The following is a 27,891-nucleotide window of genomic DNA, read 5'->3' on the forward strand; positions in this document are numbered from 1 at the left end:
CTTCTTGAGAATCGTGACAGAGGTCACTAAAGTTGAGATGTGAAGAAAGCAATAGTTTTCATTTACTGATTGCAAGAATTGCTTAACTTGACAAAATGCTTTAATTTAAATTATCATCATTGTTTGGTGTTTACTGTGGCCAGACTCTTTTACACACACAACACACACACAATTTTTGGATTCTGCAAAATCAAAATATGGTGTCAGCCTAATCCCTCAATAAACAACTGCTTTATGTAGAAGAACAGTTTATTGTCAACAAATACATACAAGTAACTATTTAGTTTATAAAATATCGAGCAATTTTGTTGACAAAGCCTTCCTTAACTCAATGTCAGGTACAATACTAATACTAACACAGAACTGGTCAAGTGCTGCATCTAAGCTTAAGTGCTTCTCTTGAGTGTCTTCTGTGATGTTCCTTTTAACCTTCCCAACAATGGAAGACATCATATCTGTTAACACACTTCCCATCATCACAGATGAACAGCTCCATACTTCCTTGGGAAGTTGCTGCTGAATATGGATCACTTGCTGGAATGCCATTAAAGCTCCCTCAGCTGGCAAGGACTTCATGTGGGGAATGACCTCATCCTGGAAATAATAACACATTGTTTCTGGATCAGCTTCTTGAATTTTGAACAATTATTATTAATTTTTTAACATGGTAGAAAGAATTCATTTCTTTGGAAAATGTATTTACACACACCACAGAATATTCATGATTAGTAGGGCTTGGATTATTACAATGTCATATTTCTATCCTGGCCTGTTTACATGTCTTATTTAAAATACATTCATGCTTTTGTGAAAGTGGTGATTGTATTGGTCATATAAATAAATATTTGTACTATATTTTAAGTTCCTGTCATTTTTCACATATTTATAGTGTTGCTGGTGGGACTTGTTGCACTGACCATGCATCATCCAATGAAAAGTCACTTGGCAGGCAACAGCCATAAGGCCTGTTGTACCACTGAGTTTGTAGCAATAGTTTTCACTAGACATTTTTTTATAAAAATGTTCTTGTGGTGGTAAAGCAAAGGAATCTTGTTTGCCTTTTCTGTTTTCCTTAGAAATGTGTTACAAATAGTGGAGGAAGACACCAAGATTTGCCATGAATGTGATGTGAAAGAGAGATTGGATTGATTTGGTGTTTTAAGACCACTGTATGCACACTAAGGCTAATCGGGACTGGACCTACAGTTTACAGTGGAATCCGAACCACTAGTGCCTCCACCGGGTATCAAACCCAGGACCCCTTGATTACAAGGCAACAACGCTACCACTGCACCATTGGGGAGGCCCATGTGAAAGAGAGAGTATGAGTGTGAATGCTATCTTTTCTTCTTGCTTTTTACATAAAAAATATATTTGTGGCATATAAGATGCAAGTTTTTGAGGAAAAAACTTTACATGGAATATTATAATAATTTATAGTATTTCAAATATAAATTAATATGCAGGTCTACTTTTAACTTTATGTAATCTAACTAGGAAAGAATACATTTTAACAGTCTTCATCAAAACCCAGACATTCATCTTCAGAGCTAAATAAAGAGTTACTTGGAACCTCTTCTAAATCTGAATCTGAGTGTTTTGCAACAAATTGTCCTCTGTACCATCCAGTGCATTAGTCCCAGGGGTTCGAATCCTGCTCAGGCATGGTTGTTTGTGAATGTCCATTAATCAATTTCATCACTCATCCCCATCTTCGCAAATTAGCCAAGAGGCACAAAACGTGAAGTAAAATAAATCAAATCAAATCATCCAGTGCATTACTAATGCCACACTTCATAAATGATTTAACCACAGTCTTAGTTTTTGGAGCATCCCATGAAGCTTTGATCCATTCACAAACTTCGTTCTCCTGATGGTGTAACCTGAGACTATCTGCGTATAAGATGCACCCTGTTATACAGACCTACTTTTAAAGGAAAAAAGTGCATCTTATATGCCGACAAATACGGTACATTAAAATTGGATATTTTAGGGGATATATGCTATAAGAACATTTTGCAGAAAAAGAAAATAATATTTCTTTTTAAAAAAAGCTTAATACATGGCATACTTTGTAATTTTTAGCAATGTTTTTAGGTTATATTTTCAGTCTTCAAGCCTTAATGATTAGATTCAAATTGATGCTCTCCAATATTGAAATTATTTATACTGACAGATAGCGCAGACCTAATGTACACTTTGAAAAGATGAAATTAAAAGATTACAGAACAAATTTGGTACTAGATGAATACACAATGAGTTGCTAACCTTCAAAATATATCCAAGATTTCTTACAGAAAACTCCAAGCAAGAATAGGCACAAGGATCATCCTTACAGAACTCCTTCACCACTTTTATCAACAACAAAAGAGCATCTATGAAGAGCCCAAGGACAAACAGCACCTCGTTACCATCCTTGATGGTACAGGCCACAAAGCTCTTCAGGCTATAAGCTAACTGTCTCCATTCCTTGGTGGTGCATAATGGAAGAACCTGCAAGATTATAGTCTAATTAGTACACATATAGTGAATTTAATAATTTTTAAAAATTATTTACAAAATGTTAATTTACATACATGTCAGAAAAATAATATAAAATGCCATGACATGTCCAAGGGAATCGAATGATGTGCCTTATACAACAGAATTCTATTCATCTTTCCTTAATATACAAATGCATTTTTAAAAAATGTGCTCATCTACAGAAGTGACATCTGTAACATTTAGACTAGAATACTAACTCTATTTGATGCATAGAGGTTAATCATTGTGAGGAAAGCCTCCCCAATGGCTTAGTGGTAACATGGTCACCTTGTAATCAAGGAGTCTCAAGCACGACACCCCGTGGAGGCATGTGGTAGTTTGGATTTCACTTTAAACTGTAGGTCCAGTCCTGATTAGCCTTTCTGTGCAAGTGGACTTCAAAACAAACTGAACAATAATAATTGCGAATGAAACTGACATTGTAATTTTTTATTTAATGGTTTGCATTAAAAAAAAATATATAATTTTTTGTATGTATTTAAAATTTCATCATGTGAAAATATATTAGCAAGCAATGTATTAAAATCATAAGACAATAAGAGTAAATGAATGTCTATCCAGAATAGCTTACTTATTCATAGATCAAGAACATGGGCCTACTTTACTCCCAAATAAACAAACCATGAGTAAATTTTATGAAAAGTCCTGAACATGAACACTACCAATGAGCAACATTTACTTGCACACATTTTCTACACATGTGTAAAATTTACTCTTCGACTAACCTTAACCCCTTAAGTGTAGATGGCATACATATATGCCTAGATGTTTAGAACATAACAGTCACATTAGGCAAGATTATGCTAGCTGTAGTAAAAACAAAAACAATAGCAGATGAGGAAGAAAATGAAAAAGAAGAAGAAAGAAAATAAACTAGATGTAAGAAACAATGTCTGCTGTTGTGCAGTTAAAAACCCATATATGGCTCAAACACCAAATTTGCATGATGCAAACATTGTTACACTTGTTTGAAATTTTAAGTTCACTTTATGAGAAGTTAGGCTAATCGGGACTGGATCTATGTTTAAAGTGGGATCCGAACCACTGTGCAATGTGCTTCCACCTGGTATCGAACCTGGGAGCCCCTTGATTGATTGACGACGTTACCACTATGCTATCAAGAGCCGAGTTGCACTTGTTGTTGACCTCTGAAAGCAATGAAAGTGAATCTGAATCAGAAAAAGAAGTGAGTGATGAAATTAATTTTGTTAAAACCTCCATTTCCAGTAGTAAATTGCACAGAAAATTCCACACTTAAAGGGTTAAGAAAGCAATGGTGCATTACAAACCTTAAAATCTTCAAATGTTTTAATACTTTAGGGTTAAAAATCTAATGAACAACAAAACTCACCATATATAATGAGTATACCAAAAGAATTGGCGTGTCTGATAGCAATTTGATTGCTTGTTGAGTTTCATTTCTTATTTCTTTGATGCTCCTCTCACAGTGCACCAAATATATTCCAAACCAAACTATATCTTTGGGTGGGTTAACATCATATCCAAACTTACTCCAAATCTTCCAGTAGTAGTACTTATTTAAAGGAAAGCATGATTTTAGGTTTTCTCTTAGCCAAAAAACTTCAGAATCTGGAAAAAAGGAAAGAAAACATCCATTATCTTCTCTTTGTTTGACATGCAACACAATACCTTTGTATACAGTCTTAGATCAGTAACAAGCCTATATATGGTGAGATGAAGATTCCACCATATTTTTTAAATGTGCTAATAAGTCAATATGTTTTCATTACGGAAGTGATAATTTCCGGTGTAGGAATATCGGCCGAAAATATATTGGAACAGGTAAAATTCTGATATCTGAAGCAACTCCGATTTTTGGTTTCCAGCTTCAAAAATACTTATCACTGAGGAGAACATTTTGACATAGTTTTGACAAGTTTAATGCAGTATTGTACTGTTTTCCTGATAGAAAAAGAAAACAACAAATGTGCTTCTGAAGCTAGGTTCTCTTCTAATGATTTCCAATCCCTTAACTTTACTCTTTCTCATACATATGTGAAAACTGTTTCTGTACCAGAGTATGAAATCTAGTTATTCAAAATACCCAAACAGTATATTTCTGTTAAATAATCACATATATCAGAACTGGTCCAAAAATTATCAGTGAGTACATCAAAATCTGTAAATTTGTAGCTTCATCACATCACCAGTTACATGTATTAAATTCACTGAAAGAATTTCTGTACTCATGGAAATGTGCATGAAGATATATATATGCAATTTAACTTCAATCATACGTTTCGAAATTTTATATTCTGTAGCTATACCCTTTACCTTCCTGATCCCAATCACGAACACATAAAATTTTATACATTTTTTTGTATAGTACAAGTTTTCGAGTCAATGATCCTGAAAAACATATAATTGCAGTTTCACCATATATACTTGTAATAATAGTCATAGACTTAATAGTATCACTCTTGTTATTTTTAATATATGGTTACCTTGTGCTGACAAGCATTGGCAGATTCATTGATTCCAATGATTTGTTCTACCTTATTTAAACAATAAAATGGTTCCTGTAGTTTTGTTTGTTTGTCAAGTCTGTTCAAAGTCCACTTTATGCTCAGGTAGTCTTACATTTCTAAACGATCTTTGCTTGTAATCAACGATTGATTCCAGTGAAGGCACACTGGTTCAGATTCCACTTTAAACTGTAGGTGCCCAAGATGTCAATCTGAGACTAAATTGTACTTTGAAAATGACTAATTTAACAAATACAAGCATAACAACCGAAACATAATTTTAAAAATGTTCTAATGTAAAATTTGTACTACCTATATTCTCCTTTCCACATACAATCTCATCGACTAACATTTCAACTAACTTGAGTGCTTCATCACAGACTGTTGCTCTCTCGACTGAGAATGTTGAAATGTCCCACCTGCTGACTTCCAAAAGTTGACCTAACATTACTATTACAAGACTCCACCTGATGGCTGGTTTGAATGTGACCGCATTATTGACAAATGGCTGAAAAGACAACAAATATCAACATTACACAAAATGAACTGCAAAGTGATGCATGGAAAAAAACAATTTGTATTAAATTCTTTATAATCAAATTTCATTCCTACTTTCTTTCTATTTGTTACCTTTTCTACCTCTTTGGTTAGGATGAATTGATGAAATGGATGATAGCAGTGGTGTGCGGTGCTATATCAGGCAGGGAGACAGGTGACCTGCACTTGCCTCCTCCCCTCCCATACCTGTCGTAATTTAATACAGTAGACCAAGTAAAATTCATCCCTTGTTGAAATGAACCAAATAAACATACGATACATGTGTTACAAATTGTCAGAAGTGACATACATGAAGCACGTTAAAATTATGACAATACCAATGTTAAAGCAAATATGATACGAGGTCAGACAATAAAGTAATGAGAATGATTTTATATTGTGAAAAGGAAACAAAATAATTGAATATTGCTTGTTTATTACTAAAAGTACATCCCTCCTGCATCAATACAGCAATTGGCATGGTTGGCCAACGATCGATACGACATCTGCAAGTCTTCATGTGGTATGACTTGAAGATTGGACCTCACAACCTGTTGACTGGTCCTGTGCTCATCAAAAGTGCGTAATTTCACCAGCAGCTTCACTTTCAGGAACGGGAAATAATCACAGGGGGATAAATCTGGGGAGTAAAGACGATGATTCAACACATTCACTTGTTTTTGGACTAGGAATGTATAGACAACCACTGCTCTGTGGGACCGTGCATTATCGTGGAGCAGGAACCAACTGCCTGGTACAGGATACTGAGGTCTGATACGGACAGTTCTCTTCCATAATCAATCCGAGCACTACGATAGTAACAACCAATTACACTTTCACCCTCTGGAACAATTTCATGATGAATAATGTCTTTGCTATCATTACAAAAACACAACATTGTCTTCACCCTTGGCTTTTCGAGCTGCATTTTCTTGCCTCTTGGTAAATTTAGTGACTTCCATTCAGCGATTTGTTAGTTCGTACAAGGACCGTAGTAAAATGCTCTGTTTTGTCCTCCACAACAATAGAATTCAAGAAATGTTTAATCCAAACTTCCTTCTCTGGAACAAACACTGGAAGAGTATCCAGTTAATCATTTTACAGAGTTGTACTAACTTGCTTGAAAATGCCTTCTGTACTATTTCATTTTAGTTTTTAATTCGGTTAGGATAGGTGTTGGCTTGCTGTCTTTTCTGTAAAGTTCAATGAACTAGAAGCTTTCAGGTTGTGGATTATGGACCACACTACATCAGGAATGCATTAGAGATAGAATGCACATGTGGGACAATATAAAATCATTCTAATTACTTAATTGTCGATCCTCGTATAATGTAAAGAAAACATGCAACAAAGAAAAAACTTAATAAAAGCAATTTATGAGTGATCAGAGAAAAAAAGGTTTTGTATAAACCTGTTTCATCTCTCTATTTGTAGATTAAGTTTTTTTGTAGAGTTGAGCATTCTTGTAATTCAAACATCCTCAATGCAATAATGGCAATCAGATGGCCGAGTTTTTTCATGACGTCCGCTAGATTTGTAGAAATTGTGAAAAAAACCCGAACTGTTAAAGGGAGATAAATCCAAACTCCCTTCTCTGGAACAAACACTGGAAGAGTATCCAGTTAATCATTTTACAGAGTTGTACTAACTTGCTTGAAAATGTCTTCTGTACCATTTCATTTTAGTTTTTAATTCGGTTAGGATAGGTGTTGGCTTGCTGTCTTTTCTGTAAAGTTCAATGAACTACAAGCTTTCATCTTCAGCCAGTCGATCATACAACATTCGCAAACTTACGCTCGCAACATTCGCTTTCTTGTACTGCCGTTGCCTGTGTCTTGGGGCTGTTTGAATGGTTGGAACAGGTGGACGCGAGCTGTTTCCTCGGAAGCTATTTTGCAGCATTTAGCAGACGCTTAGACTGTAGAAGATTTTTCCAGTCCGTTATGACTGGCAGACGCAATTTTGCAATGAGATTAGAAAACTATAGACTTACTACACTCAAAACTATCACTACGACGCAAAAAAACTTTAGCACACAGCAAAAAGTCGAAGGAAAACAAATTCGCTATGTCTCTCGTAGGGAACAGCTAGAGAGTTCAGCTTCCGTGGTGGGAGGTGGCACCATGAGGATCATTTACCTTCGCGCATGGTCGGAAATACTCTGCATCAGACAGCAGAGGGTGGGACAAGGGGGAAGGTGAAGTAAACAAACGTCCAGTCACGGTGAAAGTTTATCTTCGGCATTTTGATTTTGGAAGAAAGATAATTTAAATAGCTAAAAAGGGCGATAAGTAGAAGGGAGCAGCCTGTTCCCTCTGTTCCATGGAGGGACCGCCACTGGATGATAGGATAAACATGCCTTACCCAGGACTAAAAACTCTGAGACCCGTGACTTTGTAGAACATTTTCCATGTAAAGTTTTGAAGCATGAATGATTTTTGCAGTTTTATGGTTCCTTTCTCTGGCATGTGCAAGGTGGAAAAATCAACTGCACTTCAAAAATTTAGATGTAACTATGAGCAAGTTGTTTGCAACTCGTCTACCTCCACATAGCTACCAACCCTTATCTTCTAGATGTAATGTTAGAACACTGTTATATTCAAAATGAGTGGATCAATAGTAAAACTGAGAACAATGCATTTAAAAAGAAAATATTACCACAGAAAAAAATAAATTGGAAAATCATCAAAAATAAAAAATAAATTCAATTCAGAAATTATTGCAATGATATATTCAAACATTATCCATTATTTTTCTCTCTCAGGAATAATATGTATTAATCATTAATCTTATTTTGTACAGCAAAGCACTGCATTTAAGCAAAAACGTTAAATACAGTATGCGCCAAAATATACAGTACTGAAATTAAAAGACGAACATTACATTGCTGTCATCTGTGAGTTTATTTATCCTGAAAGAAACACTACATACACATTATTAGCGAGTTTTAACTTCCTTTTCACTACTGAGAACACGAGCTATGACCCATCGACAAACGCACATGCGCGTTCGAGGTGCGCGAGTTTCAGTACTGTATATTTTGGTGCATACCGTATATGGCAGAAAGGGCACAATGAGTCAAATATTATAACACATGCATGAAAATGTTACATAATGAGATATCTTTTCATGTGTCTAAATGCTAAATACACTATTGTTAGAGATCCATGTTGTAATTTTAATTTTACTTTACCTTTAATTTGAATACTATATTCTCACTAAGTTATATTACTTTAATGTCTGTAAAATTTTGACAATCTTGTTCATGAGCAGAGTACAATATTTTGAACTACTGTTCAGTTACTGAGCCATCACAGAACATTCAATGACATTCGCTACGAGAGACTGCGGCAAGCAGCCCGGCGTCAGTGCTTGTCTTTCCCAGTGAACGGGGTCCGCGACAGTCGCTAGAGTCGGCTATTATAATTACAGTTTTCATATTGTGTACTGACCTTCACTACAGAAGGTGTTGAAAATGATGTCCCTCTGCTGCAACACATTCCTGGCATCTCCGAAGGAAATTGGCATTTACACGTGCAAGTTCGTCAACTGTAATTCTCCAGATTTCTCGTACAATACTCGCTTTTAACTCACAGATGGTGTGCAGATTGTCTTTGTATACTTTATTTTTTAGATTTACCCATTTCTCTTTCCACTTTTATTCAGAACTGATCCTGTTACTCTAAACTTTTATACGAGGTTTAATATAGTGGTACTATGTGGAACAGGAACACTAGGAAAATTTGTTGATACATGGTTTTCTCGTTTTCTCTCTCTCTTTCAAGCTACAATCTTCAACACACGGACACAACACAACTTCTGAGGGAGGATTATACTGGCGTCAGTCTGCAACATCAACAGAAAGGGAAAGAGAGCGAAGGCAGGGAGAGTGAAGAAAAGAGACTTTAGCGTGCGACTGTCGCGGACTCTGTTCACCGGGAAAGACAAGCGCTGATGCCGGGCCACTTGCTGCCAAGTCTCGTAGCGATTGTCAGGGAATGCTCTGTATTTATGCCTCGTTAACATGCTGTTCAGCTTTATCAACATAATAAAGCTAATGCCATTTTATGCAACCAGTTTGGCAAACAACTCAGATCTCAAGAGAACATTCTCGCAAGTACAGTGTAAATATGATCTCTTTTATAGAGAGAGATAAAGTGTCCTGAGTTTTTCAGGAAATAAAAGTTCACTCACTTGCAAAGCCTGCAGCCAAAAAATCACATAAGGCCAATCACTTGATTTGGTGGCTTCATGGAAAGCTGGGAGCAGCAACCTTGTCATAAATTCAGTTCCATCCAATATGGAATTATTTACAAGCCTGATCACCTGTCAACAAGAAGAATGTCATTAGTTCGCTCTGGACTAATACCAGAACAGCAGCACCAAATTCACTGAACAAGTATTACGTACATTAAAAAAAAATATTTACTCAAGCATTATTTTTTATAAACACCAGAAGATTGTTTAATTTACATACAATGAAAGAGTGGCGGCTCGTGGTCTGGGTCTATCGGTGTGCACCTTGGCCTCGCATCCAGAAGTGTTGTTATTCCCACTCAATTATTCCTGCCAGTTTCTGCTAACCGCATTTGCAATCCAAGTTACGACTCACCTTTCCCTGATAATGAGACGATAGCAGAGTTCTATTTCATGAATTTTTTTAAAAATAAGGTTTATTACAAAATTGAAATATCCTAGTGATTTTTTAAAATCAATCACGAGAGATGTGTTGTTTGGTCTATTTTGTGACCTGTAGAAAATTCAGCATTCGACGACCTGACAATCGCAACGCTATACCAATAAACTGCTATGGTTTGTAAAGGATAATAATATTGCCAGAATTTTGTATAATTGCCGTGTTTTAATAATGTATATTATCTTTCTTCAATGTAAATATGTCTCATCAGAAACACAAGTTTAATGCCACAAAAACATTTCATCTTACAGTTAAGTTAATTACCATTTTTAATGTAGCCTACTTATTCACTTTAGTCATTGTCATAAGGGTCCTCGAAACCCTAATCAAATGCAACTAGTTCTTGCCAGCACTTTTACAAAAATTATCTGAAATCAGTAACAAGTTACAGATTCTCATATGCACTGAATAAAGAATTGGATTGACTGTTCTGTGACAAAAATACAAGATTAAACTCTTATTTGAAATTTTCGTTGAACTTCCAAATACAAGTCTAAATGTACAAAATCCTACGACATTGTGAATGTTTTTAATTCAAACCACTGATATTTTATAAAACTATTTTTCCAACGCCTGTATCAATGTATTCCACTCATCACATCTTGCCTTGAATGGTTGAATATGCTCGTCACTACACACTATGTGCTTTCCCCTTCCTTTCCCACTCTCCCCTCATTCAGATTTCAATGCTTTGCTCAGAGCTGCGTGAGGTAAGAGAAATCAAAATTTCCCTTGCTGAGAAAAAAATCCCTCAATTTGCAATGATGCATGGGTTGTTCTCGACTCTTGTCACACGACAAGGAGTGGAAAAATTGCAACACTACATGACGAAGAGGGAACAGTGCATGTCCTTAGCTACTATGTCACAATTCTTTGTGCGAAGTGAGTCTGAAAACCCTTGAGCCAAGCCATAAGAGCCTTTCTGCTTCCTCTACCTGCCGTTGAACACAGCTCCACTTCGGCGTGCAGCTGTGTGCACTTTCCAATTGTGTTCATGCCGCCCATTCGACGCGAGTTACTCATAGAAAATCTGATGGAAGGAAGTAAACGGAAGGTGATGTGGCCCGGGAACATTTGCTGTTTTGAAGAAATGGCTTTCAATGAATAAATGTAATAACAATTCATTACAATGCGCATTTATTTGGGTGTGCACGTGCGAGTGCGCAAGTAGGCAGCAGCTGTTAATGCAATGAACAGCCCCACCTGATTTTAGATGGTCCCCACCTGAGCTCCTAGCTAACTAAGTAACCTCATATTTGCTTTGCGCAGCTCACATATACAATAAATAAAAAATGTATGTATAAGGCAGTGTTTACGTGATTACAGCTCCAGGTGTTGCAAATGACATTAGTTGAGTTGTAGCATCTGGGTTCGAACCAAGTTAACACCACTCTTCTAGAGAGAGACATTTCTTAAGGCCAATAGTTCAGGGAACATTAGACACACTCACAATTCGGAATAATATAGTTTATTTAACATGCAGCTAATCAATATTATGTTGTTAGTATCCTAATCCTAAGTTATGTTCTAACCCAATCATATCAGTTAAGTTATATAACGTAGGGAGCATCTAAGTCTCCAGCAAAACTGAACTCTGTTGTAACCTTACCTTGAACTTGCACCCTGTAACAGCTCGGGCAGCATTCCGACACACACAACATACTAAATTCTCCAATCTTCAGTATATGTAATTTGTTGTTGACCTTGCCTAATCACTCAACCTGTCAGTCAGAAGTGTGCTCTTTCCTGTTTTTGTGGCTATCTTCGCAAACAGTCCTATTTCTATAAGAAAGGCCTTGCCAGGCACATCCATACTAGATGCGTAACCTTCTAGGTACATCTGCAAGGGATGTGTGTCCCATTTATTGACATATGATGATATCACTTGATTGACATAAGATGATTGGCACTTGATGACTGACACCTGATCATATGATTGACATTATTGTCATATCATGGCCAAGACCTTGCCTTTGAGTGATATATGCTAAGCCACCACCGTCTCAGAGTTTCAACCTTCACACGTGGAGGTAGGCGTCTAACCTTAACCGCCCAGTGCTGAGTAACTGGCAAGATCAACTTCCTTTGACTGACTGACATTACTTCTTTCAGAACCAACTCATAAAACTGTAATATGCATTACCACGTAACAATTTGTAGTAAATTCTTTTATACATGCATCTATCTCAACGTAGCATTCACAATCATTTTTTATAGCTAATTGTTACATTGCTACTGGTTACTGTGTATATGTGTATGCTTGTATTGCACATGCAATTTTGCAAACTATGTACTGCAGAATATGTACAGTAAACATCTCCCAAAATATATACATAGTAACATACTATATATTCCTCATTTTTGAGATGCACAGTTTGAATTTATTACTTCATATTTAACATTTATTTAGTTTTGTAATTCTGAAGTGATACATTGCCGGTTGCAGATGGCAGCCATTACTCTGCTGCGCGTGGGTTAACTCCACTTTTACTCGTCGATTTAGAAGGGTAAAGTTGACCCTAATTTTATTCTAAGATTACCCAGCGTTTCTGTTGGTGCAACAGATAATCAGCCGATTTGTGGGTTAACTCTGAGTTTACTCTTACTCGCGAGTAAATCGACGTTGGTGCAAACAGGCACTATTTTCACTTTATAAACGTGGAACTTGGAAAGAGTCAGAGAGGTATATAAAGGTTTATATTTACAATGATTTTATCAACACCACAAGGCAGAGCTGTATACAAAAGACAGTTTTCTAATATATATTGTGGGGAAGAGAATAAGTGAATGAAAGGATGGAGGGCCAGAAGGGATAAATAGCAAAAAAGAAGGAAATAGAGAACACACCAAACACTGGAGAAATTTACATTTTCGTGGCTGTGGGGTGCATTTTCAGTCACAGAGATGGTAGAAATGGAAGTGTGAGTTCAACCTGCAAAGTTACCAGGTCCAGATTGAAGATATAATTGGAATGAGAAAAAGTGGATCTCTTGCCAGATCTGACAAAAACTGTGAGTGGTAGGATGTGGAGATGGGGATAGTTGGAAAATTACTTGTTCAGGCCAGGGGAGGCCAGGGGATGTGGTTGCACACATGGCTGATATGTTGCACAGTTCCATTTACTCACACGTAGTTTTACAAACTTTATAAATACACCTCATTAAATTTACTAGTGAAAGAGCGAAGCTATGTTGCTTCAGTCAGTTCATCTACCCAGAATAAAGAACACCCCAAGTTGTTTTTTTTTTCTAATAGTGATAAAAGTTTTTCAGACAATCATCAACTATAGGCAATCAGAGAAAAATCTACAGCTTATTCTCATCTACTTACATCATTCCCAATGATTGTACTTACCATTTGAATAACATTATTTTTTTCCTGATCGCTCCAGTCACTTTGTTCTAAAATATTTATAAATATATCTACAAGAAGGCTTGTCCTAGAATGGTCTTCCACTGTGCAACCATTGTCATGAGCTTCCTTCTTAGGTGCAAGATCATTATGCACAACCATTTCACAAACTGATCGTAAATGCAGCAATATGTCAACCACCAATGTTAACTGTCGGTTACTGTGAATTCCCATCAACAATGTTCGCTGCACAACTTCTCTTGGTGACTGAAGACATAGCCATATGAAGTCTGAAAAATTCTGAAATACCAACAAAATATCAGGTTACATTGTGTAACTTAACCCATTAGGTGCCAATGTTCCCATTATGGGAACATATTTTTATTTTTTTTCTCACCCGCATTGAAATATGTAAACTTTTTTTCCATTTTATATCAACTGTATATGAAGTAAATAAAATATTAAAATTGTATTACCTTCTCAAGTCCCTGTGGTTAAAAAATAATATTTTTTCAATTTTGGGGGAAAAGTTGTTTTTCACATGGATTTTTTAAAAAAAATAATCCACTAAACCATAGCATCGTCACATTTTGCTTATGTCAGTGAAATTGTAGCAATATATCCATATTTTCATTATTTAATGAAAACATTTCCTAATATGTTCCATTGTAAGAGAAGAGGACTATTTGTCTATTGTTCCCAGAATGGGAGCATAGGCGTAATGTGCTATAAGCAGCATTTTCCCTTCATGTTCCCAAAGTGGGAGCGTTGGCTTCAATTGTGAATTGTGAATTTACTGGAACAGCCAACCTGTGGCACTAGAAATTGCTCTCTCATGTGAGACTGGCTTGTTTTGTTCTGTTGTCCGCTCTTGACGAGTGCCCTTTTGTTTGTTGTGCGTTGATTAAATTTGACAATGCCTCAAAAGTTTCTTACTATGCAAGAGACCTTAGACTACTTGGACTCTTTAGACAGTGATAAAGTTGGATCTAATGTAGACATTGTGTGTTTGCCTCCCGAGCCTGCAGTTGTTTCGGATGAAGAGAACATTGATGATAATGAACTTTTGGACACTGAAGACAAAACCGGTGAAGTTCTAGTTCATACCAGCGAAGATGAAATTACAAGTTTCGAAAATGAAGACTACGTACCAAGGCGAAAGAAACGGAAACTAAACTGGACAAAAGCAAGTGAAGTGTTACACATTCCTGGTGCAAGTCTCCCAAATTTGAATGATAATCATCCGGAACTAAGCTGCGAAACACCGTATCAATTATTCAAGATATATTTTGATGATGAAATTTTGCGATATCTTCTAGATGAAACCTTACGATATGCACAACAAAAGAACAATGTCAACTTTCAGATCGATGCTCGTGATCTGAAGAAGTTTTTGGGGATCATTCTTTTCAGTGGATACCACTCACTACCACAAGATGATTTATACGGAGCAAAGCTGATGACTGCAGCATTCCATTAGTGCACAATAGTATGTCAAGAGGTAGATTTCATGATGTAAAAAAATATCTTCATCTTTCAAGCAATGATTGTATTGATAAAAGTAACAAATTATCAAAAGTGAGAATGTTTTTGCATTTGTTTCGCAAGAAACTTCAACAGTTTGGCACATTCTCAGAATATATTTGTGTAGATGAAGAAATGACTTTACACTGGACGACATTCAGCAAAAATGTCTATGCGTGGGAAGCCTGTCCGTTTTGGATATAAACTGTGGGGTTTGGCTTCATCAGATGGTTATCCTTTCAATTTCCAGCCATACGTTGGAAAGGAAGACAGAAGTGATGTTCCATTGGGCACAAGGGTTGTGTTGAAATTGATTGAGTGCATTGAGAAACCGGAGTGCCACCAACTGTTCTTCGATAACTTCTTCACATCCCCTGAACTATTATTGGAACTGAAGTCAAAATGTTTCAGAGCTTCGGGTACAGTCAGTGAAAATCGTTTGGGAGAGTGTCCTTTACTTGACACTAAAGAAATGAAGAAAAAGGAAAGAGGAACCTCTGATGTGTGTTCTACTGGATACATTTGTGTCATAAAGTGGCATGATAATCATGTAGCATGCCTTGCATCAAATTATGATTCGACAAATCCAGTAGGGTTTGCTAAACGATACTGCAAGCCTCAGCATAAGAAAATTGATGTTCAGCAGCCACATTTGGTAGATTCCTATAACAAACATATGGGAGGAGTGGATTCCTTGGATCGTTAACTGAGTCAATATCGACCACGTATCAAGGGAAAGAAGTGGTGGTGGCCTTTCTTTAGCAATACTTTAAATATGGCTGTTTTGCAGCTTGAAAACTGAACCGAGCCCTCATAGGCACAATGCCTCAGCTCGTATTCCTTAGAGATGTGACAATAGCACTTATGAGAAGTGAGGAAATAGGATGGATTCCATCAGTTCGTCCAGGTCCGTCTGCTTCCACAAATGAAAATGTTCGATTTGATGGTGTTAACCATTACATAGAACAAGCAAATAAACAATCCAGATGCACATTGTGTAAAAAGAACACAAGAACAAAATGTATCAAGTGTAATGTGATGTTACATAAAATGTGCTCTGGGCATTTCCATTCTCATAAATAGATTACAATTGACAATGTACAATTTTGTGAACTGTGTAGTACCATTTTACATATATCATGTATGTACATTATGTATAGTATCATTCCTCTGTGGACATCTCAGTAACTCTGTAAACCTATTAGAAATGTAATGGTCTAGTGTTAGTCCTATATCACGCCAATAATAAAATAATTACTATATGAAATTAGATTTTTATAATAAACAAACATGCCACACCAGTACCCCAGTAGTGCGATACTGACAGAGTGTGCATGTGGGCTTGTGTAGTCGTGGAGTATTCAATCTGAACAATACCCACAGCGTGCGATTTACTAGAATGTATCCCATGGAGAGCCACTGGAAGGATGCAATCAGGATAGATGCAGGTAGAAGAAGCCCTTAGTGTGACTCAAAGTGTCATTTCCCGTCTGTGGAGGCCAGGACAAGGTCAACCAAGGGCAATGACAGCAAGAGACAACCGGCATTTACTGGTAATGGCTTGACAGAATAGGCAAAAAAAGAAAATAAAACTGTGACTGAACTGCAAAGTGAGCTTTGCACAGCAACAGCATGCAGGATATCAACCCAAACCATTTGCAATCGGTTGCAGCAAAGTGCCCTCTATGCATAAAGGCCAGTGGTTTGTGTCCCTTTGACTGTCCAACACAGTCGGGCCCATAGAAACTGGTTTGTAGAACACTGTGATTTGGGACACGTCGAGTGGAGTAAAGTTCTCTTCTCCAATGAGTCGCACTTTAGTCTGCTGTCCGACAATAGACCCATGCTGATCTGGAGGGAAAGTGGAACTTGTCATTGCCCAGCTCATATGCATAAAGTATCCCATTATGCTGGAGGTGGAATTATGGTGTGGGCAGGAATCATCAATGGCCGACATTCAGACCTCCATGTCATCCGGAACGATACCTTGACAATTGACAAATCATTCATTTTCAAGGACAATAATGCCCATCCCCACCATGTGCAGATTGTGAATGACATGCTTTGAGGGCATTGAGAGGACATTATGGCCTGCATGTTCCCCAGATAATTAATCCAATAGAGCATGTCTGGGACAACCTGGGAAGATGCATATCAGCTAGGCTGGGACCTCCTGAAACTCTTCAACAGTCTGAGATAGCTGTCCTGGAGGAGTAACGAAAGCTCATCCAAGAATGTATCGATAATCTTACTGATTCCATGCCAGTGTGCAGTAGTGTTAGCAGTTCCTGAAGACTATACACCTTCCTAGAGGTCAATTTCTGTTGTGAACATCACTATTTGTATCAACTTATTCAGCCATGGTATAATCTCCTGTAGTGTGTCCTATCATGTGTCACTTGCATAACCACCCTCTTGGGTTCTGTAGTAGCCGTATCTGTTGAGGGAAAGCCAAACAAATGCAAATAAATCACTGTTGCTCAACTTTCTGAGTCATGTTTGCTCCTCTGGCTTGTTTGCCTAATTTTTTTAACCAGTGTAGTTTCAAATAACAGGTATACAATTTCAGTTTCCAAACCACAAAATGTTCATGTTCCATGGAAAACTGATGCCATGACTAGTTGGTATCAAGATCAGAGGAATAGGCTAAACAGGAATTCACTTGATGCAGCATATTTATTTTTGTCAAACTCAAATCTTATGAAACTGACTTCTTTTGGATATTTGATAATGATACAGCTTAGCAGAGCAAGTTATAAATTCACACTGTTTGCAGTACAGAAATAGATAGCCTTCTGAACAGGTGCTAATGCACAACGCAGTGGAAAAGGTACAGATCATAATGTTTGTCATGTATCCATCACATCAGGCAGACATTCATGTGGTGGGACAGCCAGACATTAATCCAATGCTAACTGTCTGGAAACAATTATATTGTCACAAGCTGCGATATGGACAACCAGTAACCACCAATATTAACACCCTGTTACCACACCGTCTGTAGTCTGGACCTTGCATCATCTGATTTCCACCTGTTTCGTTCCATGGTGCAATGCCCGAGGAGCAGACAGTTCAACTTCTTGGAGGATGTGATAAATGAAATGACATCACAAGAGTTGTTTTTCCCATCAAAGTGAGATGCCTTATAACATTAAAGGATTGCATCTGTCCGAATGCTGGTGAAGGATCAAAGATCCCATGCAGAATAGCTGTCTGTTGGCAACATACAGTAGAGGACTGATACCCAGAAACACTACAGATTTATAACATACTGGTATAAGCTTGGTATAATATTAATACCCCATTCGGCTGAAGAGAAATATGTAACAAGCAAATAATAAAAGTAGAAACACTTCAGTAACTCGACTGATAGCAACATAAATCCATCCACATCTCTATTATTATGAAGGAAGTGTCTCAAGCCATTGTTTGAAATTAATGGCTGCAAGTGACAAATTGCAGATATTTGGTTTGGTGCATATCTTAAGTTATTTAGTCACTACTTCTGCCAACTACAATTCTTATACTCATAACCATGGTGTTGATACTTTGATTATTATTCCATCACTTTTCTGTAAGGATTAATCAGTGCCTCAATGATCAAGAAAAACTCAGTATCTTGTTATCAAAGGTTCTAGCCTAGCTAATTTTATCTAATCATCATCACAATTAGCCTAAAAAGACAGAAAAGCAATGTGAAATATTAAAAAAACATAGATTCATCTTGATAATGATGAAGATGAATGATGACTTACAACAAACACATTAATAGTTTTTCTTGTATGTACGCATTGCTTGCATTGTAGAATTATTTATCTTGTAGTTTATGGTTATTACAAGCATCAGAACACAGTTTTTCGTTGTTGACGTTTCAGGAGAACAACGAAAAACTGTTCTTATGCTTGTAATAACCGTAAACTACAAGATAAATAACAAACACATTATTCTGAATTTGAAGACAGGATTTCAGGATTTGCAGTAGCAATCAATTTGTGTTCTTTGCACTGTCAAACCTTGCAGAACAACAATTCAGCAATTCTTGAAGCTTCTCTAGCAGCGAGTGATGAAGAGGTTTTCTCGGGATATCAGCCAGGTGATTTCTGATATGCTTTCGAGCTTTCAATCCCTGAAGATGAGAGTGACGTTAACTCTTGAAATCTCGGAAGCCTACCCAGAAATCAGCTGGTTGATATCCCAGGAAAACATCTTCAAAAATTTGTTACATTTGGAAGCATTCAAAAAGAAGTTTGCCTCTCAAAAAAGGAATCATTTGAAAATCTTGACTGCAATATGTTCATTCTTCTGACAATAGCACACGCTAGATTTCACATTAGTACTTTTATTTGGACGTGACTGCTGTCACCGGCTGAAGTGTCTAGCAGATTGAGCTACTTTCACCAGCTTTTTAAAAAATTTAGTACTTATTCTACTTTACACGAAGTCAAGGTTTTGTAAGTTAAATTACCCACACTAACAAAAAACATAACATGGAAAGATAAGATGAATATCATTCCTCTAGAAAGCAGTTAACCTAACTACCCCACTTATATACTGTGGAAATTTCTGATTAATTATCTTTCAGAGAGAGACATGGAACCTGTCTAAGCTAACAAGCAGTGCAAAAATAAAGAAATATAAGACAACATGTATGTTTATAAAAGAAATCCCCACACAGAGACAAATCACAAGACCTGCTGACAATAGCACAAAAACTAGGTTCATCACCTGGTGAAGGTAGTCACTCTGTTTTCATTTATAAATGCACTTTTGGTGAGGCTACTAAACTTCTTTGCATTTCACACCTGAACATTATGCAACGATGGGGGGGGAAAAAAAGTAGACAGTGAATCCCCAAAAACTTACCTTACTTTCCTCTTCTTCAGAGTTTACAGCTTTATTAAATATATTCAAGGCAGAAGAATTAAAATTTTCCATTTGAAGCACTGTTGTGATACCAAACTTGGTGAAGAAAAAACTCAAAACAATCTTCTGTGATTCCAAATTTAAAGATTTGACAGACAGTAAAACAGTGTGTTTCACATTCTCTCTTAGCCCCTGATTGTTTCCAGCTTCAAGAAGCAACACAGTCTTCACTAGCAGCTCCTTAATGTCATCATCTTGAAGTAAGTGCACATTCTCTTCAATACATTTCAAACACTCGCTATTTGTTAACAATAGATCACTATTCAGGAATGCCTTCATCCACTTTGCTTGAGTTTTTCGCTTGTTGGGTATGTTTTTCATTATTGTCTGAATGTCAGCTTCTGCAATTTCATCATCTTCATCCCTTGGTTTAACAGCAATTGATGAGAGCATTAACTTTAATTCTTCAATTATTTCAAGACTTGGGTTTACAGCTGCAGCACCTTTCAATAAGTCAATGCATAAATATGCTTCATTCCCTATATTTGCTTGCAATGTTCTTTCTGAATGTTCTACATTACATTCATTCCAAAATATCCAAGCATCAACTGAAACTGAACTGAAATTCATCCTGCACACTTCAAACAATAGCATGTTACACTGCTCTAAAATATCACAAGATCGAGACTCGGTATTATCAGACCATGTACTGTAATCAAAACTTTCAGAGATAGCATAAAAATGCATCATCTTCTTATCCACATCCATCTTACTGTAACAATACGAGAGACACTTTTTAAGAATACTCAACATGTTACTCAAAACATGGCCTGCAAATTTTAAGAGATCTTCACAAGACCATTTTTGAAATTCCGCAGGATCTGTACTTTTGAATGGTGCAAGTAGCGACTTGAACAAACTGAAGAATCTCTTCATGACTGGTAAACACTTCTTATCATGCCTCTTACCCTTGCAGCTAGCAATCTTTAGTTTCAGGTACACAGCACAAAGAATCCTGCTTGCCTTTTTAATGCGTGGGTATGGAGAAAGGGAACTCAAACTGTCAAGCACGGTCCTAAGTAGCTCATCACTTAAAACAGCTGGACCGAACGAGATTGCTTCACTCAAGTAAGCCTCCAGGGAAGCATTCCAAACCACCTCGATGAGCAGGCTTTTGCTGAGAGTGGGTGCTGTTTTAACAAGATGGCTAAAATTCACATCATTAATCAAATCATCCTGTATTATTGATACGTCAGTATTCAAAAGCAAATATAACTGTATATTTCTCGAAGTCTGATTTAATTCTTCTTCTGATGCAGTGTTTGTGGACCAACGTTTTCTAATCTCTTTTGCAATGACTTCTGCTGCTTGCAATAACTTCTCATTATCTGTAATAAGCAAACAATAACAACAAGTCAGAAAACATATTATTATTATTGACAGTACACTGAGATGAACAAATATTGCTCGGCAAACTGTCCATGACTATTTTTATTGGCTTTTTCTCTTGCATCCTACATGTTTTTAAAGAAAAACTTTTTAAGTATGCTGGTGTGAAGGTCAGCTGAATGTTTGCCCTTTTGTTTCAATTGTTGATGTTCTCATTTGGTAAAACAAAGTGCATGAACATGGTGATGGACAATTTGTTTGGTATTACTTATGCATCCCACTGTACAATGGAGAGTAACCTAAATTGTGTGTGTGTGGAATGTGACCTAATATTACTTGAGTAGGCTTTTGTTGTATTGCACTTGCAAGTCATTATTCAGTTATTTATTATCTCTTCATAAAATTTGAATTTGCACCGAAAGATAAAACAGTCTGTTCTTACTTTATTGATGATCTAGAAATGTGTTGTTTATGTTTTAAGAAGTGGCATGAGTTTACAATACCCGGACCCCTCTCCAATTTCTATAAAATTTCGCCTACTTACTAATTTCAGTGTCCTGATGACGTATCTGTAGTTCATAATTGGCGGTCACTTGTTAAAATCGTACATTTACGTGTAGAACTTGTAAAATAATCTTGCGATTTACCACGTTGATTGTCCATACACAGCAATTCGGAACCATCTTTCTTTCGCAATTTGTTAATGGTCTTCCTTTACGCACAACAATCTTGCAACCTTGAATATTGACGTCAGACGAGGAATGCCTATGAGGTTAGGTTAGGCCTGTTAGGTTAGGTTCCATTAGCATAAACACAAAGGAAAATTAATATTTTGGCTAAGAGAACTATGCCTTGCCATGCCTAACATGAAAAAGCTCTCTCCCGTGACGTCAGAACACAATGTTGCTAAAGTGTTGTGTGATAAGTGACACCCATTTGGGGAAAATGGTGTGTTCCGTGGAGCTACTGTTCTTATGGTAGGGTTACGTTACGTTAAGAAAACATAGTTTATTTCATTTTTTTCTCGATTTCCATACTCGACCGCCAATTATTACATGCAGATTCGTGATTAGGAGTTCACAATTAGTGAGTAAGCGAAATTTCATAGAAATTGGAGAGTGGTCCAGTATTGTAAACTCGTTCCTAAGAAGTTTTGTATTATAAAGAAAAATTGGAAATAATCTCTATTAATAAAAAGGGTAAATATTGGGACATTATTATTTCTAAAAAGCTAAGGATCATATTTAATCTTGGTTTATTTAACAACTGGCAGTCTATCAATTTTCCTAGAATCTTCATGACAAGTACAGAACTTTGCAACATTTCTTAAACCCTAGAAAGCTAATGTGTCCTGTGGCAAACGTTAAAGCTAACAATTTGTCTGATCAAGTACTGATTTCTTCAGAATTAAAACACAGCATAAATTTCACAAAGTCCTCCTCCGTGGCTGTGCAGTCTAAGGTGCTGTGGTTTGAACTCGGACTGCGGAACGGCATGGGTTCAAGTACACTTGGGTTTTCGGCCTGAGTATACAACCAGTGATAACCCACCATTGTGAGGAAACTGGGGAGCTACGAGTGAGTAGCATTAACCGGTCTCGGAAATCTCCTACAACAGTTGAGGGTTCGACATGCTGACCCCACGTCACCCCATTACCGGTTGAAAAACTCCACACCTCTAGGTAGGATTGTGGAAGGGAGACTGGCAGTTGGGAAATAGGCCAAGCCCCTTCCATGGCTGTTGAGCCACAGATTATTATTATTATAAATTTGGCAAAACATATTATATTTACTACAAAAGTTAGTATTTACTTACAAAAGACATGAAATGCATGCAGAAATGCAAAATCACATTTTTATAAGTCGTGTGTGCACTCAAAACAACACTTTCACTGGTGATCACCATACATAGCTTTGGAACAATGGCAGTAGAAGAATCTGGTCATCCTCCTCTTGTTTGAGGGGCACAATGCACAAATATTCCTTCCTTGTTGTTGTTGAGCAAGTGCATTAGTTCATTGCATTTCTACATTCAGCATGTTAGCAAAATCTTCCGAAGTATTCGTTGAAGTTTTGGTGTATGTAGAGACTAACATTTTGTCCACCAGACGACGTGGAATTAAAAATAAAAATACACTGAAGGAAAAGGACACAGATACATCCGTGTCAGTCTCTCTGACCCAAATGAAGTAGATGGGGCAGAAAGTGGAAGGGGGAGAGACAAGAAAACGGCACCACATACGTAGTCTGCCATAGGACATGTTAGCTTTCTATGGTTAATCTGACCTGGGTTACCTTCCTACAGCCAGAGTTGCACCAAGTGCATCCTCGGGTTGCAGATAGGGGAACAGCCAGCAGATATGTTGGCTAGGTGGAACAAGCAGCAGCGATATTTGGAGTGGAACTGCATTTCAGTAAATACTGCAAGGTTCTGAAGAAAATTCTGCAATGTGACAAGGCAGAGTCGCCAAGCTGTCTCGCAGGAAAGGGAGGGATTCCCAAAGGCTAAGGGAAGAAAAACCTTTCAGAAAACCAAAGTGCAGTGAAGCCAATCATCCTAAGGGAGATAACCTTTAGAAAATTTCTGTCATTCCGAGAGGGTTGGCAAGCCTAATCGCATGTCACTTTGGTGTGAATTCTACCATACAATTATAGGTAGTCCAAAAAGACACCATGAAGTGAAGAGCGTTCGAAGGAAAACACTGTCTGTGTACTGTATGTTATCCACGCATAGACATATATACACAGTGCTACAATATATTCTTAGAAAGATACTTTCAAAAGCTTTGTTTTTATATTAGCCTACAAGGAAATAATTATCGAAAACAATCTCAGATGCACATTTAAGTGAATAAACGAAATTATGCATTCAAACGAAAAGTACATACAATATGTCGCATTCTTAAACTATGCTATTCTTAAACCGGAATTCGTTCCTTTTCAATATCCATCTCTTCTCATGCATCTTGCTCATTGGCTTTGAACAGGAATATTTACTACTATTATTGACGTAAACCAATTTTCAAATTACCATAGGTAAACCTTGGATAGCGTCCCAACACCTCTCACTCGTTTATTTCGTCATTTTTAACATTCGCACTTACATATTCTGCATTGCGAAAGCTTCTTCAAAGTGCTACTTTGCTTTTTTCACGAAAAAAGTTCAATTTTTGACATAAAGAGTAATTATGGTACTACTTTACTATACCAGAGACACCTGTCAATGATTTATTTCACACTTTTTTACATTGCTAATGTACTATTCTGCATTGCGGAACATTTATTTAGGTGAAATAATGAATTTCTAACGAAAATAATGTCTATTTCTTACATTAACGAGTACTTACTGTTCTTCCTTATTTCCACACAATATGGCGATAGCTTACCCGTTCATCATGCGTTGTGCCAGTGTTTTGTCGATTTGGAGTGTGCATGCAGTGTTGCAACCTTGTTCACCGAAAAATACCTAAATTTAAAAATAATAGGTAACAGTTTCATGCATCGGAGACACATTTCTTCAATTTTACACAAGAAACTACTTACGGAAATGAGTTTCTCCAAGGTTTATAACCTTCGTCGATATATATTCTTCCTAAAACTTCATCGTACAATGCAGCAGAACAATAAATACTCATCATTCATGTAATAATATTGCGCATTTTGTGAAAATCAACAACATCATGCCGTTGTTTCCAAGATGTACCTGCAGATGGCTCTAGCGTCGGAAGCCACGCGATCTCGCTAGTGGAATCAGGGTTTCCAAATGCGCGATTTTTTCGAGAAACGCACGTTTTTTTTTTTTCGAGAAAGGAAAATGGTTTTTCGATGAATTTAGGGCTGAAATGAGTGCTAATGGAACCTAACCTAACAGGCCTAACCGAACCTCGTGTGAATGGTTCGTGGGGTTTTTCGAGAAACATGCGGTTTTTTTTGTCAAGAAACGCACACTTTTTTCCTAGAAACGCGTGCTTTTTATCGAGAAAATGGCATGTCATGGATGTGACGTTAGGTTGTTATCGGGAGTAGAAGATCCCTTGGATTTTACAATCCAACACGGTATAGTGAAGGAAGAAGTTGATTGCGAAAAATGTGGCAGTGCATGTAAGGTGCATGTTGGACGTGATGGGAATTGGTTATATATTTGTTCGAAGAGAGTCGATGGACAAGGTAAATCACGTCGGAAGAAAGTTCCGTGCGGATTCAAAGTTCTGCAAGAAATGGCACGTTCATAGGTTCCAGTAACCTGTCGGTGGATAAAATAATTCATTTCTGCAATTTGTGGCGTCATCTGCCGTACCCAAGACGAGCTGTAATAGAAGAGGAATTAGACATGAGTAAAAGAACTGTTGTTGACTGGTCGAACTTTAGCAGCCAGGTTTGCGAGGAATGGGTAACTGAAAATTCCCGTCCCATAGGAGTCAAGGAGTTGCTGTCGAAGTAGATGAAGCGAAGTTCGGCAAGACGAAGAGGTGCGTAAATAGAAGAGGACGTCCAGTTAACGGGCAGTGGGTGTTCGGCGGAATAGAAAGAGGAAAGCCGAGAGCATTCTTCATGGTCCCAGTAGACAATAGGAATGGACAAACTCTGCTGCGAATCATACGCAAATTCATTCTTCCTGGCAGAACTATCATCTCAGACTGCTGGAAAGCCTACATAAACTTACAGGGAGCAGGCTACAGACACCTGTGAGTGAACCACAGTATAGAGTTTGTTGACATGCCTGCAAGTGAACATATACATCACGAAAACATGCGACGGATGTTGCGAGATGACATTCCAATCCACTCCCAAAACATCGAACGAGCATGGCGTAATGTACGTCATTCCATACCAACCTTTGGACGAAAGAAGAGTCACTTCACAGGGTACCTAGCAGAGCACCTGTTTAAGGTCAATTTCACACCGAAGGCAAGAATGCACGCATTTTTCAAACAAGCCGGTACCATGCAATACATGTAACTTGAAAAGATGTAACGATGTGCCATGCAATAAATATGTGAAAGATGCTGTGATGGTAAGTTAATCTCTTAATTTTTACTAACGTAACCTAAGCAAACCTAAACTAACCTATCAACTTTGCATGTTTCGTGACTTGAAAGTATAATTTAAAAAAAAAACAATAATTCGTGGAACATAGGAATTTTAATTCACAATAGAGTTGGAAACATTGATATTCGAAAACAAAAGAAGCGTTATCATTCGCAAAGCAAGCGATATCTCTCCGTGACGTGCTTTCCGCAGTATTAAGGAAAATTGTTTATTTTAGCAGAAAAAGTGTTTCTTTTCTTGCAAAAAGCATAATGCCAACTTCCACTATGTTCCGCAATACATAATTGGTAAGTACTAACCACGAGAAAGACAAAATATCCGATTTCAATGTGTCTCCGATCTATGAAACTGTTACCAAAAATTAAAAACACTTCACGAAATTTTTTCACGAAAAATACTTCAATTTTTGACATAAAGAGTAATTATTAAACCATTGACGTTAGCCCCAAAAACCATCCACGGGTAGCCCCAAAAATCATTGACATTAGCCCAAAAATTCACGATAGCCCCACGAACCATCACAGGGACGAGGTATGCCTACTAGGTTAGGTTAGGCCTGTTAGGTTAGGTTCCATTAGCACTCCTTTAATTCAATTTAGCATATACGGACAACGACACGTCATCTAATAGTGAAAAGACGGCATGGGTTGAAACACTGACTATGGCGTTTACGTCATCAAACACATGGAACATTGTGCTCTCACGCAGAAAGCAAATGGCGGCAGCAGCAATAGCGTGCCGGAAAGAGATTCTCGTAGAAAACCACATGCATTCGCATTAAAATGGATCAAAACTACATTACCGAACATCAACAACGCTACAGAAAATGATTTGCGTAAGTACTTTCTCCTGTAAATTTGAAGAAATCCGTCTCTGGTATAGTAAAGTGTCACCATAATTATTAAACCATTGACGTTAGCGCCAAAAATTCACGATAGCCCCACGAACCATCACGGGGACGAGGTATGCCTACGAGTTTAGGTTAGGCCTGTTAGGTTAGGTTCCATTAGCACTCATTTCGTTCAATTTAGCATATACGGACATCGGTTTTTCTCGATGAAAGAAAATACCAACAAGAACTTCTAAATGCTACAGAAACTCATTTCGGTAAGTAGTTTCTTGTGTAATAATGAAGAAATCCGTTGGGACGCTATCGAAGTTTTACCTTACCATACTTACCAGGTTTTAATTCTTCCAAAGTTCCAAATGTTCTCTCGGTAGTAATTAATATGCCCTGTATTTGCGCTAGCACGTCGTCAAACTCCATTCTTGTTACTATTATGCAAACAAGTCGGTTACCTGTACTTTTACTACCCTACATATTCGATTGCTTCCATACTAAGAGAAGTGCCAAGGTACATAGAGATTGGATAAGTGCAAAGAAACTTATCTGAAGTTTCCGCGGATATTTTAAATTTCTTACGATAGGTGGAAGCACACACGGGGTTCCCTT

The 27,891-nt window shown here is 37.3% G+C and overlaps 1 protein-coding gene across 1 annotated transcript; it reads right to left on the bottom strand.

Moving 5' to 3' along the window:
- Nucleotides 1-166: 166 nt before the first annotated feature.
- On the bottom strand, nt 167-27,876 carry LOC145998969 (uncharacterized). The gene is made up of 8 exons (XM_083135809.1): nt 27,618-27,876; nt 20,002-21,389; nt 13,618-13,914; nt 9,762-9,893; nt 5,343-5,538; nt 3,896-4,134; nt 2,269-2,493; nt 167-594 (listed from the first exon to the last, which is right to left on the bottom strand). The coding sequence occupies exons 1-8, from the start codon at nt 27,703-27,705 to the stop codon at nt 286-288; spliced, it is 2,874 nt and encodes a 957-aa protein (XP_082991935.1). The 5' UTR covers nt 27,706-27,876; the 3' UTR covers nt 167-285.
- Nucleotides 27,877-27,891: the final 15 nt, after the last annotated feature.

Source organism: Lepisma saccharinum, chromosome 14 (genome assembly GCF_977018435.1).
Source record: "Lepisma saccharinum chromosome 14, izLepSacc3.1, whole genome shotgun sequence".
In the NCBI taxonomy this organism is placed as follows: domain Eukaryota; kingdom Metazoa; phylum Arthropoda; class Insecta; order Zygentoma; family Lepismatidae; genus Lepisma; species Lepisma saccharinum.

Excerpts from the sequence above, each read along its gene's own strand:
- LOC145998969 (XM_083135809.1), bottom strand. The coding sequence starts at position 27,705 with ATGGAGTTTGACGACGTGCTAGCGCAAATACAGGGCATATTAATTACT. Across the intron at positions 21,390-27,617 it reads TTTGGAAGAATTAAAACCTG|ATAATGAGAAGTTATTGCAA; the intron begins GTAAGTATGGTA and ends TGCTTATTACAG. Across the intron at positions 13,915-20,001 it reads CTGAAGAAGAGGAAAGTAAG|AATTTTTCAGACTTCATATG; the intron begins GTAAGTTTTTGG and ends TTGGTATTTCAG.